Source organism: Asterias rubens, chromosome 19 (genome assembly GCF_902459465.1).
Source record: "Asterias rubens chromosome 19, eAstRub1.3, whole genome shotgun sequence".
Lineage (NCBI taxonomy): Eukaryota > Metazoa > Echinodermata > Asteroidea > Forcipulatida > Asteriidae > Asterias > Asterias rubens.
The window spans coordinates 10,966,911-10,981,537 of record NC_047080.1 but is presented as its reverse complement, the minus strand read 5'-3'; the positions used below and the strand labels follow the sequence as shown (position 1 = coordinate 10,981,537).

General features: G+C 40.2%; 3 protein-coding genes across 4 annotated transcripts; 1 reads left to right on the top strand and 2 right to left on the bottom strand.

The window, feature by feature from the left end:
- Positions 1-497: 497 nt before the first annotated feature.
- On the top strand, positions 498-4,708 carry LOC117303363 (39S ribosomal protein L21, mitochondrial-like). The gene is made up of 7 exons (XM_033787535.1): positions 498-603; positions 1,227-1,302; positions 1,489-1,550; positions 2,227-2,387; positions 2,687-2,739; positions 3,318-3,421; positions 4,214-4,708. Exons 1-7 carry the CDS (start codon positions 498-500, stop codon positions 4,270-4,272), a joined length of 621 nt encoding a protein of 206 aa, XP_033643426.1. The 3' UTR covers positions 4,273-4,708.
- A 396-nt stretch (positions 4,709-5,104) lies between these two features.
- Positions 5,105-7,400, bottom strand: LOC117303362 (probable uridine nucleosidase 1). Its single transcript, XM_033787534.1, has 4 exons — positions 7,022-7,400; positions 6,305-6,599; positions 5,684-5,820; positions 5,105-5,431 (listed from the first exon to the last, which is right to left on the bottom strand). Exons 1-4 carry the CDS (start codon positions 7,211-7,213, stop codon positions 5,105-5,107), a joined length of 951 nt encoding a protein of 316 aa, XP_033643425.1. The 5' UTR covers positions 7,214-7,400.
- A 2,110-nt stretch (positions 7,401-9,510) lies between these two features.
- On the bottom strand, positions 9,511-14,444 carry LOC117302879 (probable uridine nucleosidase 2). 2 transcript variants are annotated; one of them, XM_033786840.1, is made up of 5 exons: positions 14,359-14,444; positions 13,228-13,431; positions 12,407-12,701; positions 11,755-11,891; positions 9,511-10,364 (listed from the first exon to the last, which is right to left on the bottom strand). In XM_033786840.1, exons 2-5 carry the CDS (start codon positions 13,417-13,419, stop codon positions 10,023-10,025), a joined length of 966 nt encoding a protein of 321 aa, XP_033642731.1. In that variant the 5' UTR covers positions 13,420-13,431; positions 14,359-14,444; the 3' UTR covers positions 9,511-10,022. The 2 variants fall into 2 exon arrangements, with proteins under 2 accessions (XP_033642731.1, XP_033642732.1); XM_033786841.1 differs by having other exon boundaries at positions 10,281-11,345.
- Positions 14,445-14,627: the final 183 nt, after the last annotated feature.

Below are 14,627 nucleotides of genomic sequence, written 5' to 3'. Positions count from 1 at the left end.
GCACAGAAAATTGCTAAGCACAGAAAAAAATCTTGCCTGAAGGCGAAACAGATTATAGGCCAAGCAGGTTTCATAAGAGATTGTTGGCAACTTATTGTTTCGCTTAGCAAGACATTTGTTGAGCAGTATTTTCTGATAAAATAAAGATTGGCCTTGGCTGTTGCACATGCGGTGTAGATCAAAATAGGCCTCCAGGATTGACCATAAGGAAATTGACCACCCCTCATAAAAACTCAACCAGCCCAGTGTCTGGTTGATCAAACTATGATTGTTAATGTTTATTTCGGATTTATAAGTTCGTGAGCCTTGTTGAGCTTTATGAATGGAGATAAACAGTGCAAATAATCTGATTGTAAAACCGCTAAAAAATCATGTTTCAATCAGTTTTTAGCATCAGTTGCCGAATAAAGGCTGCATTGGTGAGTCAGTGCGTAGTGTCCAATGCCAAACTTTGTTTTCAACATAAAATCCAGAGAGGGCGCTATGTACTTTTCAAGATGGCAGCCTTCGTGAAAAGTTTACAAGCATTTTCGGCTGCAAGAAAACTATCTGGTATTTCACTATGTAGTGACCTAAAACTGATACAGCGAGTGTTTTCAACACGTAAGTATTTTATTGTTGATATACATTACAATTTAAGATATATTTTGTGTCATTTAAGTTTGAAATACGTGTTAAGAAAGAAAAGAAGTGCGTACGTCGTACGCTTCACCGCATGCTGCATCTGCCGTGTGCACATGTCAATGGGATGGGGGAACGAGTGATGTCTGCGGCTTCTTGGCTTTAGCTCAGGTTGGTTGCATCGTTGCATTCTACGTCCATGGTTGCATCTACGTGAGAGAGTCCATGAAAAGGAAAGAATATCCATATCCTGCCCCAACTTACATTTCTTGTTATTTATGAAATAATGTTCGTATCTCATCTGCCACCACTTTTTCACTCATTTAAAAAAAAAATTTTTGTTATTTATATTTAAAAAAATTAAAATAGATATAAATTGAAGTGTCTAGTTTACTGAATAAAAGACAAGATATTCCTTTTGAGACAAATCAGTTAAAAAACTGGTGGCGGGGTACTCCTAGAACTATTTTGGTTTCGTCCTGCTATCGGGAGACGATAGCCGGACGAAACCAAAATAGTTCTAGGAGTAGTGGCAGGGTATAGAAGTGTTTCAAGAAAAATCTGATTTTTTTCATTAGTTTAGATATTCCTTTAATTAATTGCAGATTTATTAAGAACAAACATCCCTTGTTTAGTGTCAACCAAGCCACGATGCCTCCAATGCACAGGAAATTCATTGAGGTAAGTTGAGAATAAACCACCTCAGAATTAATTGTTTCTCATTGATTTTTCTTTAAAATGTTCAACAGCTGCAGTGCTTCCTACCAAGTGAGTTTTTATGGTCTTTATTTTAATTTTTGGTGTAAACTCTAAAGGGTTACCTTCCCTTTAAAATGTGATTGTTTTTTGTTCTCTTTTATTGTGTAGGTTACTGAGGCAGACTTCATCAGCATCAAACACATCAGTTATTGAACAGGAATTACCAAAAGGTATTCATTTAACATAATAAAAAGAAACAAGTGCAGAAATGTCGATGCAGAAATTTCATACCTAAAATAGCACTAACATTATGTGCAAGTTTGAAATTGTCAAAACGTCTCGCTTAAAATAGCTTGATGTACGCTCAAAACAAGTATGTGTTGTGGTACAATAGTTTTGCGCAGATTTTCAAGCAAGATTTTAAGATTTTTTGAAATTCAGATGCAACGTTTTGTTCTGAAGCGACGCTATGTAGTTCCGTTGTAAATGTATGGATTGGAGCCACCTCTTGGTCAGAATTTCTTGAGTAAATTGCAGAATACCACGCAGCTTGTTCCCATCAGAATGGTTGGCATAGCAACAAGTAAACACCCTTGTTTACAAGTTTTCTCAGGCTTTCGAGCTACAGTGATTAAGTTCACTTGTGAGGCATCCTTGGTTTCACTACCAGAAATATAAAATAACAAAAGACCATTGAATATTTGACCTAAGCGCTGATATGTAGTTGCAAGACGGTCACATCTCAAGTTACCCTGACCAACACTAAGGCTGTGTCCAAATTAGTGGCTATGACTTCATTGCTGGGTAAACATGTGTGAAAGCACAGGAGGCCCATAGCAACACCCTTAGCAACAGCCATAGCCGCCCATTGGACGTAGCCTTACAGCAATATTTTTGTCCCTTCAGATGTACTTCAGAAGGTGGAATCAGAGATCCAGTCTAATCAGAGTCGACTCTTTGCGGTGGTTTACGTAGCCGGCCAACAGTTCAAGGTCACCACTGATGACCTCATTCAAATACAGCAGCACATCACGGCAGACGTCGGAGAAAGAATTTGCTTGGGAAAGGTGGGTATTCATCACAAACTCCACAACTGCTTCATAAATGTTTAATGTCACACTCTTGTTGGTATGGATTGGATCGACCAATCAGAATCAAGGGTTCAGTCAAAGTTTGCTCGAAGACAAATATAAATATTTTATGTCCTGCCCTTGATTGGTTCATGGCCTAATTTTGTGCAAGGCTGTTAAGCAAAGAAGTTCTTTGCTAAGCAAAAAATGAGTTGGGCACCAGTTGCAACAATGTAAACTTTATGGAGTGCAAGAAACTATTTTGTTCTTCCCTTTCTTCTTGTTTTCGGTCTCAGATACTGCTTGTTGGAAGTGATAATTTCAGTCTCATCGGAAAACCCCTTCTAAGGTAAGAGACCATAAGACATTTTTACCAAGATTAGATGCATTACATGTTGTTATTCTTTATGAATGACGAAAGTTACATTCATCCAGTGGTTGCAGATTAAAGTCCAGTAAACTTAGCTTTGTTCAACCCCAAATTATTAAAAAGATTTACCCAGTAAGTTTCCCTTGTTGTTTATTACCTTGTATTTGAAATACAAAGTTCCGTTCCCTGGCTGCTGCTTCCCAGGTTGTATCATTAGCTTGTGTTTGATCCCTAGCTACACGGCAGCTAATGGTTGTATGGCTTCTGACTGGCACTCCTGAACAAAGATGTTGACCGCCAACATAGGGCTAGATAGCTTAGGTGGTAAAGCACCATAACGCTAACACAAGAGGTAATTGGTTCAAGTCCTGCTATACTAATTTTTTCTTTATTCATTCCCAAAATATTAATATTTTCAATACCATTGTAAAGAGGAAACAATTGTTATACTTTTTACTCCAGAATCCAAAGTTCTACTCAATCAAAAGGTAGGGCTTATATGACATTTGTATCTCACTCGTGAACTTGAATTTCCCTTTTTATTCTTAACATTGTAGTCCAGAGCAAGTGAGAGTTGAAGCCACAGTCATTGAGAAGACCAAAAGTCAGAAGAAAATCGTCTTTAAGATGAGACAACGGACACGATTTAGGAAATACCGTGGTAAGTCATCACCTCATCGATACACAACTCCATCCAACTTGGAAAATATTAACTACATGTATTGACCCCTTGCTCTGACGTCACAAGGAAGACGTCAGGGCTTGGGTTCTGTCGTTTTTTGTTGTTGAAAAATGTGCGCTTACCTTGCACTTTTTTTAACAAGGTTTGGAGCCGAAGTAAACAGCCTAAGCCATGGTTTCGAAAAAGAACCATGGACATTCCAATCGGCACTGTATTAAAGGGTGTGTTCTTTTAGCTTCCCTGGGTCATCCCTGGTGCGTTCGAATAGCTTTTGAGGTTATTCCAGGGGCTCACCCAGGTCAGCCCCCAGTGCCCTGCTTGTGGAGTGGGTCACTTGGGGGCTGGCCCCAGGTAAACGACGTCACTATGAGAGCGGTGAGAGGTCGTTCGTTTAGCTCTTGTCAGGGGCTCACCCAAGTTAGCACCGCGGGGTAGACCCAGGGAAGCTAAACAAATGCACCCTATGTATTATTAAGCTCAAGTCCACCTTGTACAAACTTTGCTTCTCTGTGATTGTAACTTCCCGTAATATTTAAATTGCATTTGTGTTTATTGGTGATACATTTTGTTATTATCTGATATACTGTAGTAATAAAAGTGAAATTAGCTTCAACGTCCTTCCATCATCATAAATTCTTATACAATAAAAAATCCCTTCATCAATGTTTTTTTCTTCTTTGAAACAGAACATCTTTCATAATTGCTTTTGATTTTTCTTTTGCGGTAGTTCACACTATTCTTAATTTTGTCTTGTCTGTTTATTTCTTTCAGAGGTGTATGGGGATCTATCTGTGCTCAGAATTAACAGCATTGAGGTGGCACCACACTGACGTACCAAGTTAGTCTAGAATTAAAATTCATTGAGGGTTATGGTGGGAGAAAGAAAACAAAGTCATCGGTTTTTATATCAAAATAAAATTTATTCACGTCCAAGTTTAATTTTTTTATAGGAAGAGGGTTTTTTCCTCTAAAGATGTCAAATTCAAATTTCTCTGCTTAGCAAACCTGAGCGGGGTACTGGTTATAGATGACACACATAGTTTGGTTTTTTGACTGGTAACATTTTTCTGCTCAGCAAGATATGTTTGTGCTGAGAGAATTTGCACAGATTTTAAAGAAGCTGTACAAATTGTTGTCTCGCTTTTTCAACATCCCTTTTCACAGAAGAAAATCTAAAGAATTCACACTCAAAGAATTCAGTTCATTATAACCTATTGTCAAAGTGCTTTTTGTTCATACTGGGTAATTAAAAATAAGTATATATAAACAAAATAATATGTTTTGTTGGTTTCTTTTAAAAATAGTTTTAACAAAATAGAATATGGTTTAAAAGTTAAAATAGGAAGTCGAAATCTCCTTTGTCTTCTCACCAATTTGTTTCGTAAACTTGGGTGCCTACAGGTGTGATCCCTGTTTATATCGCAGTTACTGGTTGAATGACTTCCCAAGACTGTCTGGCACCCCCAAACAAAGAATCTATTGACAAAATAGGGAGACTACCAACGCCAACAGAGGGTGAGATAGCTTAGTTGGTAAAGTGCCAGCGCGTTAATACGAAGGTCACAGGTTTAAATCCAGCTCTAGTAAGATTTGAGCTTCCCTTGTGGTTTATTACTCAAAATACTTCTGCATGTTAAAAACAAAGCAACAAAAGGAATGGTACTAAGACCTCTCCAGTATGTCACCAAAAAGCTGTTTGAATATATTATTATCACAGCAAATCACCACCTCGACCTCTGGCCCTCGTGGCAGGCGCTCTGTGTTCATCACCCGTTTGACCATCTGGCCTCTGGTGACCTGACCGCCGAGCTCTATTATGACAGGGCAGGTCAGCGACTTGAGAACTATCTCTGGGCGGATGGCAACGGCCATCGCCAAGGTGTCGGGCACTGTGCCGAGGTTTAGTTTCAGATGGTGATCGGAGAGGATGGCGTTCATGAAAGCTCCTCTTGGAGTCCGAGACTGGGGCATGTTGTTCTTAAACCATTCCTGCAATGACACAGAGAAGAAAATGTGCTATAGACAAAATAATTATCTCACCGTTTAAAAAAAACTTAAAAGACGGGGGTTGAAGTGCAGTGTGTTGGAGTCGTTGTTAGATATCTTATCTGTAGATGCGTGCATACTTCAGAAAAAAATGGCAATACACAGGCCTCGAAATAAGAAAAGTTCAAAAACACATCTCTGGAAAAAAGAGACATCATTACAAAGTCATAACCGATATGTAATCTTATAACTTACCGTGGGCAGTCTGTTGTTGATGCACGTTTCCCAACCTATGACTGTTGTTGGACATCGCACATCGCTCAGCACTATGTGGGCTGCCTCTGGATCCATGCAGAAGTTAAACTCTGCTGCGTCAGTCATACTACCAGATCCTATTGAGAAGAACAGGTGTCGTGATTATAATCGATAGTACCGACAACAATCAGGGGATGTTGCTGTAAATAAGATCTGAGGCATTGCATGGTGAGGTATCATCGATTGGTTTGCAGTAACACCATGTGTATATCTACCTGCTGGGTAGATTGTTTTCTTTTGAGAAAATTGTCTTGCTATATTCTACTACAACGAAGCAGATTTTTTGCTGGGGTTGTAATTTTTATTGCTGTGGTGCCCTTTGCTTTTGCTGTGGTGCCCTGTGCAAAGTTCAAGTGCAAAATTACATTTTTCTTATAGAGGAGCCCTTTACCAGAGTGAAGTTCAAGGCTGGTTCAAATTGATCTTTATGTCTACAGAGGCAAAGAGGGCTTGCCCAGCAGACAGGGACGACAATTGAGTATAGCACTTTTCGGTGGGTTGCTATGATTTACCCCTATGCTAAGTGAGATTGTAATATTCTTCATAAGGCCATCCACTCACCTTCTGTGTTGCCTCCCATGATTACCAGCTTCTTCAGTCTACCGGTGAACCCCGGGTCCAGTCGAATCGCGAGGGCCAGGTTGGTCAGCGGTCCAATGGCCACCATGGTCACCTGACCAGGCTTCTCCTTTGTCATGCGAATCATGGCATGGACGGCATGCTCTGATTGGACGAGATCAAGGCTGGGTGGGTCTGGATCTGGAACGTCCCCGAGACCATCAGAGCCATGAACATTTTCGAAAATTAGATGGTTTAGGCACACTAAAGAGATCGCTGATCCTCTGTAAACGGGAATCTGTTTGTAATTACACACAAAGATCATCAACTACTCCATTATACGCAGCTCATGTTCGATTGAATATCTGCATAATCAGGCCTGGAGTTTCATCTTTGAAAGGAAGGGCAAGGCCATTTTCATTTGGCAAAGGGCAATTTGGGAAACTTTTGAAGGGGCACCAAGACCAAGACCATGGGCAACAGAGGGCCTGTATGTAGTGCTAGGCCTGCATAATATAAATTTTGTTTCTCTCAGTAAGGGTCTGTAAAACGCGAAAAAAAAAAGAAAAAAAAAATCTTTTTCCTCACAATCAGTAACTTTACACACTTATCACTTTTGCTAAAAACACTTGGCCGCCAAACAAAATATTCCACCAATCATGCCATCACTGCATCTTCAAAGTTTTGTGAAAAGAAGAAAAAAAACAGAAGGCAACTCACGCTTGGCTTATTGCAAACTCTCAACACCCTGAGTGCATTCCTGAGTACGTTATCAATGGGTGTGTTTCCACCAACGCAGGTGAGTCCAAGTAGATTCACACTGGGTTGAGTCAGCGCCATCATGATGGCCACCGCATCGTCGACCCCAGGGTCACAGTCAATTATCATCTCAATCTTCTCCCCTCCTGACATCTTGAACTGATCCTGGAGTAATCTGAACAGTGTCTTAAGTATTCAGACAACATTGCCACTTGCCAAAGACCAGAATCCATTTTCATAGAGCTGCTTTAAAAGCACAAAAAGCCGCTAAGCACAAAACATTTATAGCTACCAGAGTAAGGTTACAAGCCAAACTGCCAGGTCACTTGTAAAATCTGTGACTGCTACCCTGCTTTTTTTTGCTTAGCAAAAAATGTTTAAGCTTATTTGTGTGCTTAAGCAGCTCTATGAAATTGGGCCCAGTATCAACACCTTTGAGTTACCCAACATATACATGAAATAGCAAACCTGTGAACATTTAAAAGCTCAATCAGTTGTCAGAGTCATAACTAAATAGTATAAACAAAACTGTTTTCAAACATTGTGTTTTGGACTTGCAAGATCAAAACAAAATTAACAAAAAATAGTTAAAAAAGAAAAGAAACAGAGACTAATGAAAGTGTGGCTGCTGATATTTGAATGGATGTCAGCTTGCACCAAACAATTGCATCATATAGTTTAAAGGAACACGTTGCCTTGGATCGGACGGGTTGGTCTATAAAAAGCGTTTGTAACCGTTTGTTATAAATTGCATACGGGTAGAAAGATGTTTTAAAAGAAGAGTACAATGATCCGCACAAATTTGCTTCGAAATTACGTGGTTTTCCTTTTACTCTGCGAACTAACACGGTCGGCCATTTAAGGGAGTCAAAAAGGTTAAGGTTATTTCATGCATGTTGGGATACACCATACACCAAGACTCTGAGAGAATACTGGTCTTTAAAATCTTATAAAGATATCTTTTACCTTAGTTGCTTTCTGTAAGTTCCTCTTTCGTTCAGTTGTTGTATTATTTGCAATGCTATTGCCCGTTAGCTTAAGTGGTGTTGTCCAAATGGAATGACGCTATATAAAAGCCCAGTGTATGGTCTTTGGCAACTTCGAAAAGTATACCATGCCTTAAAAGCTTGTGATATTATCTCAACCGGCGGAAATGACCCTCCCCTCTTTCAAACAAATTGTTTCTTTCATGTAACACAATAGTGTAGTATGAGATACTTGTTGAAGGGCATTGATCCATGTGAAAGCCCTGCCAGTGACCCTACCTATTTGCATCACTAGTCATATTACACCACTGACCTCTATTTGCCCATCAGTATAGACAGATCACACCAATACATGTAACTTTTGTGCAGTGTTTTTCAGTTTTCTAAGGCACCAATTTAAAAAATAATAATATGGAAATCAGCTGCATGCCTGTTTAAATTTTTTTTTTTATGCAAGTCACCAGACACACAAGGCCTGAAGGCCACTTCATGGTGTGGGCTACAACTATTTTGAAGGCCTGTTAAGGCCACTTCAAGGTGTGGGCTACAACTACTTTTTGTCCCATCAATGCAAAGCCTGGCCGGTAGAGCAGAAAGCACTACCTGTACAATGAACATTCTGTATTTACTGCCTTAAAGGCAGTGGATACTATTGGTAATTGCCCAAAATAATTATTAGCATGGAACCTTTCTTGGTGACTAGTAATGGGGAGAGGTTGATAGTATAAAACATTGTGAGAAACGGCTTACTCTGAAGTGCCATAGTTTTCGAGAAAGAAGTAATTTTCCACAAATTTGATTTTGAGACCTCAGATTTAGAACTTGAGGTCTCGAAATCAACCATCTAAACGCACATAACTTCGTGTGACAGGGGTGGTTTATTCTTTCATTATTATCTCGCAAGTTCGATGACCGATTGGGCTCAAATTTTAAATTTTCACAGGTTTGTTATTTTATGCATATGTTGAGATACACTAACTGTGAAGGCTAGTGTTTGACAGTTGCCAATAGTGTCCACTACCTTTAAAACCAATTATATCCAAACTGTACTGTTGGAAAGAGTATACAGCACGACACTAACTTCTTTTTCATCTATTGGTCTCCCAGTAGTTAAAGGAACAGGATGCCTTGGATCGGTCGAGTTGATCTTTGAAAAGCGTTTGTAACAGTTTGTTATAAAATGCATATGGTTAGAAAGATTATTTGAAAGTAGAATACAATGATCCACACACGTTTGCCTCGAAATTGCTAGGTTTTCTTTTTACTTTGCGAAGTAACACGAACGGCCATTTATGGGAGTCAAAAATTTGACTCCCATAAATGGCCGACCGTGTTAGTCGACGAGGTAAAAGGAAAACCGTGCAATTTCGAGTGATACTGTGGATCATTATACTCTACTTTTAAAATCTCTTTATAATCATGCATTTTATAACAAACGGTTACAAACGCTTTTCAAAGACCAACTCGACCGATCCAAGGCAGCGGTTCCTTTAAGCGCTAACAGCGAACTTTGCTTGTTGAAGGTAGGATTTGTTAATGCATTCTGCACCAAGAATTACGATGAATAGGAGTGTCAAGTAAACAGTAGTATGGGGATCTTTGTTGATGTACACCCGGCAACATCTTTGGGCCATTTAACAAAAAGAAAGGGAATAATTCACTACAGTTGACAAGATTTATTATCAAAGATTATTTGTTGATTTATTGGTGAACTATTAAATAAAATTTGCAGAAAAAAACTACAAAAATATATGATTTAAGATATAATTCTTCCCATGATTAAGAATAAATTTCTTATTTGTTTTAATAGCATCACTTAAACTGTTCTATAGACAAGAATCCGAGTTAATAAAATGACTGATGACCAAGTTTCTTCAAAAAGATGACCCCCATTGACCTTTCCTTCCAGTCCAAACTTTTAATCCAAACTGATTTTCAAATTCCTTTCATATTGTTAGAGTTTGTTTCGAAAGAGTCTAATCTTTCAGAATGTCCTCAAACATCTCTCTGAAGATTTCTGTGTTGCACCACATCACCACTTCGACCTCTGGCCCCAGTGGCAGGCCCTCTGTGTTCTTCATCCGTTGGACCATCTGACCCCTTGTGACCCGACCTCCAAGCTCGATCATGACAGGACAGGTAACGGACTCGAGGACCATCTCCGGATGGATCACGATCGCCATGGCCAGGGCATCGCAAACCTTGAAGAGAGGTCGCTTGGCCTTGCCTCTCTCATACTTCATAAAGTGGCCCGCTAGGATAGCGTTTATGAACTTTCCCTTGGGTGTGGGAGTCGCAGACCATTTGTCAAACCATTCCTGAAAGAACAGAAAAGGATTCTTTGATTTATATTTTGAGTCAAGCCAACTCTGCTTTTCAAATGTAGAGCAGATTTTGTTGGAATATCAGTAAATGTAGTCGAAATGCTCGCCAAATTTTTGAGCAACAAAAATAGCAGCTGTTTCTGTTCTTTGATACAAGCCAAACAAATTGTGTGTTAGAAAAGTAAAACGGAATGGTTTGAAGAATGGAACGACTAATTCTATTTCTGTATTCACAAACCGCACAACCATCCTCCTCAAGATCAGCTCTGTTTTTAATCTCTCCTGAGAGTTTTGACAGAAACAATAATTGAAATATCTGAAATAAAATAATGGCCTTTGCACTCTGACTGTCAGAGAGATGTATTATTTTTTTCTCCAAAGTTCTCCGACAGCAGCGAATGATTTCTTTTGTATAGCAGAACAAAATGCTACACAAAATGTACAGGTTGCTACTCAAAAAACACAATTTGTTTCTCAATATTGGCATTCAGTGTTCACAAAACAAGTTCAGTATCTGCAATGCCAAATTGCTGGACGATATCGTTCCCTGGATAGCATTGAGCATACAGTGTGTCATTATACATTGTTGACCAGCATATTATGTAGGGGGCTTCTTTCCTAATGCAACAATAGCTTAAATCAGCTAGTAGCCTGCTCGTACATGGCCGCTAATGTTTCAATCCGACAACGTTTTACAATCTCAATCTTCGGTCCGAGTTCCAGTCCCTGAGTGTTTTTGACAACGCTGACCATCTGACCCCGTGTGACCGTCCCTTGCATCTCGATGAAGACCGGCAAGTGGTCCGACGCGGTCACTACCCCCTGATCGATAGCCACAGCCATCGCGAGCGGGTCGCACAGTAAGAAGAGTTTACGCATGCTCCGGTTACGCATCCTGTCAGCCATCGATCTTGTTATGTTATTCACAAAGGTGGCTTTGGGTGACTGACTGGAGGACCACTTGTCGTACCACTCCTGCATTCACAGAGTTTGAAATACCATGTTAAATGATTGTTGATGAGGTGACAAACAACACTTACACTCAATTCAGACAGGGGCTCCAGAGTCGCGCCCAACCAAATTCTGAATAAGTACACGAACAGTTCGATGTCTGAAACAGTTAGGAGCGACTGGATGCACAAGAAGTCGACACTGTTGCAGTCGTTCGGAACGACTCTGGAGCGCCTTGGTTTCAGACGTCAATCTCGTCATGAGATGAACCTAATGTAAATGTTATGTTATATTATGTTAATCTATTCGACTCTGGCGCGCCCCTCTGAAACAGGTGTTACCCCTTCACACAAATACAAAATTACTTTTCTTTCCCATCTCCCTTTTTATGTGGCGTAAAGACACCAAAATATTAAGTGAAAGATATATTTACCCAAGATAATCCGTTCTTCAGACATGTTTCCCAGCCAACAACTATTGTTGGACATTTGACGTCTTGCAATACTATGTGAGCCGCCTCAGGGTCACTGAAGAAGTTAAACTCTGCCGCATCTGTCATACTCCCAGATCCTTTGGGGGAAAAAAGAACATTCAGCTTTCTAAAGCATTTCTGCGTTAGTGACGTTGTGGCTTGACTTGTTGATTTGACTCTTAGGTACTAAACCCATAAAATTCAGGCAAAAATCCCCCCCAAAACGCCCCAAACCCCAGTTTATGGATGACTTTTTTTAATACTTGATCAAGCTTAATTTCATTTTCTTCAGAGGAGGAGTTCTGGGCACTACATTAATACAAACCATCCACAAACAATGTCTCAGATGGGTTGGACACAGCCTGTGGAAACCTGTTAATGAGCCCCTCAATATCTACATGCTCTCTACTCCCAATCTCATGGCCAGTGTAGACAAGGTCATCAGCGCCAAACGCAGAAAACATCACAAGATTAGTGTCACTGGATGTTCTGCTCTCCCCTCTGGAGATTGGGACACCAGCACGGGGAAAGCTTGTGTCTGCCTGCTGTGCAGCCGACTGATGATGATGCTAGGCAGGGAGAGGCGGATGGTAAAAAACAAATGTTTTCTTACCTTCTGTATTGCCTCCCATGATTACCAGCTTCTTCAGTGTACCGGTGAAACCCGGGTCCAGTCGAATCGCGAGGGCCAGGTTGGTCAGCGGTCCAATGGCCACCATGGTCACCTGACCAGGCTTCTCTTTTGTCATGCGAATCATGGCGTGGACGGCGTGCTCTGATTGGATGAGATCAAGGCTGGGCGGGTCTGGATCTGGAACACCTCCGAGACCATCAGAGCCATGTACATGATGAGCATCTTTGATTGAGTCATGAAGTAGGGAACTACCTGACCCTCTAAACACTGGCACCTTTAACGAAGAATACAATAAATCTTTTAAGAACTTTGATTTTTGGGGTTGAACAAAGAATTGACCAGAGTGGGATTCGAACCAAGACCCTACAAATCAACGCGCCGGCGCTCAAATAGCCCTATATTGGCGGTGTCCCTATTTTGCCAATATCTTTGTTCAGGGGTGCCAACTCAAGTGTTTCTTTTGGGGGAAGTAAATTATAGGTGAGATTGTTTTGAGGATAGTTTAGAGATGTCATTTGAATGTCAGAGAATTACATTTGGAACAGTTGATAGCAGTTCTAAGTATAAGGTTCCTGCATCTAATAGCCCTGATAGGACGTCAGTCAGTGGCACTGACTCAGTGCCATCAAACGCAATGGAGGAGTCCTGGGCTACACTTTAGAAGAACTGTCAACATTAGTTGCGATAACCTAACCCTCCTCTCGCCGTCAAGAGGGTTATGTTAGCGCAACTATATAAACAAAGGCTAAATAAAAGAGAGTAAAACAGAAGCAACTACTGAACAACTACAATCTTCTTACATCAGTCCTTTCACACAATCTCAACACCCTGAGTGCATTCCTGAGTACGTTATCAATGGGTGTGTTTCCACCAACGCAGGTGAGTCCAAGTAGATTCACACTGGGTTGAGACAGCGCCATCATGATGGCCACGGCATCGTCGACACCAGGGTCACAGTCAATTATCATCTCGATCTGCTCCCCTCCTGACATCTTGAATTATTCCTGGAAAGTAAACATTATTTTTAGTTGTGTGTCGTGGTAGTTGCGATAACGTAACCCTCCGGCAGGAGGGTAATAGGTATCGCAACTAGTGTCGTGGCTGAGTTACAGCACCGCTACAAATAGTTGCGATAACGTAAACCTCCGGTCCGTCGCATCGGGAGGAGCATTACGTTATCGCAACTACACTACCATTTTACCAAGTACTTCCAAGACTTGAGTTCTGGTGTTTCTGATCAGTCAGACAGTAGAGTGTGGGTTCGAGTCCCAGTCATGACACTTGTCTTAGACTTCAGCAGCAAGATACTTTACCATGTTTACCAATCATATTTCATAATGAGGCATACTTGATTTTGGTTACAATAATTGTAACACTCCGGCGAGGGTCGAAGACCGTCTGCGACCCTCCTGGAGCTCATTGCAGTAACCATGGAGGAAGGAATCTATTTTCCTTCCTCCATGCAGTAACTACCTTGATTACAACTTTCGATACTAGAAATAATATTTGTACAAATAAATTATAAAGGAAGATGCCATCATAGAATCGATCTTCTGGAAGTTTATAAATTATTATCAGTAATATTATACCATATACTATTAATACTATAGATCATTTATATAATATTAGAATAAATTTAGATCGGCAAAATATTAATTTTAATCAATAAAATTTAGTTTTCCAAAACTATTTTGGTAAATCTAATGCGAAAGTCAAGTTCCCTGTGCTGCTCTGATCTACATTGTTTAGTTTATAAAAATTGCTTATTTTGTTTTGTTTTATTCATAACATTAAAACGTAAATAAAGTTTGTTTGCACTTTTCATGATGGATTTTAATTAAAATAAGCAAGGGCAACCATGGCAATTTTAAAGGTATGGACACTGTCATGAGAATGACATGTTTGTAGAGAAAAATATCAGCTTATATCACCTCTAAAGTCGAATAAAGTCACGGTACACAGAAGCAATCTTGTCCCACTCCTGACGATTTCGCTCAACATAGAATACCGATCGTGCATGCACTCCTCCTGCGTCAATGTAATTAATTCCCACTTACGTTTAGGGATTCACGACCGTAGGATTTCAATTTGTCTGTCAACATGGTTCCTTACACAATATACGTGTGTTCTAACGCAGAGTACCAGTGACGGCAAAACCGTGCTGTCAAAGGTCAATTTAAATGCCCGCTTACTTAACGCT

Excerpts from the sequence above, each read along its gene's own strand:
- LOC117303363 (XM_033787535.1), top strand. The coding sequence starts at position 498 with ATGGCAGCCTTCGTGAAAAGTTTACAAGCATTTTCGGCTGCAAGAAAA. Across the intron at positions 1,303-1,488 it reads TGCACAGGAAATTCATTGAG|GTTACTGAGGCAGACTTCAT; the intron begins GTAAGTTGAGAA and ends TTTATTGTGTAG. Across the intron at positions 2,388-2,686 it reads AAAGAATTTGCTTGGGAAAG|ATACTGCTTGTTGGAAGTGA; the intron begins GTGGGTATTCAT and ends TTTCGGTCTCAG.
- LOC117303362 (XM_033787534.1), bottom strand. The coding sequence starts at position 7,213 with ATGTCAGGAGGGGAGAAGATTGAGATGATAATTGACTGTGACCCTGGG. Across the intron at positions 5,821-6,304 it reads CATGGGAGGCAACACAGAAG|GATCTGGTAGTATGACTGAC; the intron begins GTGAGTGGATGG and ends TCTTCTCAATAG. Across the intron at positions 5,432-5,683 it reads TCAACAACAGACTGCCCACG|GAATGGTTTAAGAACAACAT; the intron begins GTAAGTTATAAG and ends GTGTCATTGCAG.
- LOC117302879 (XM_033786840.1), bottom strand. The coding sequence starts at position 13,419 with ATGTCAGGAGGGGAGCAGATCGAGATGATAATTGACTGTGACCCTGGT. Across the intron at positions 12,702-13,227 it reads GATTGTGTGAAAGGACTGAT|GTGCCAGTGTTTAGAGGGTC; the intron begins GTAAGAAGATTG and ends TCTTCGTTAAAG. Across the intron at positions 10,365-11,754 it reads TGAAGAACGGATTATCTTGG|GAATGGTTTGACAAATGGTC; the intron begins GTAAATATATCT and ends CTGTTCTTTCAG.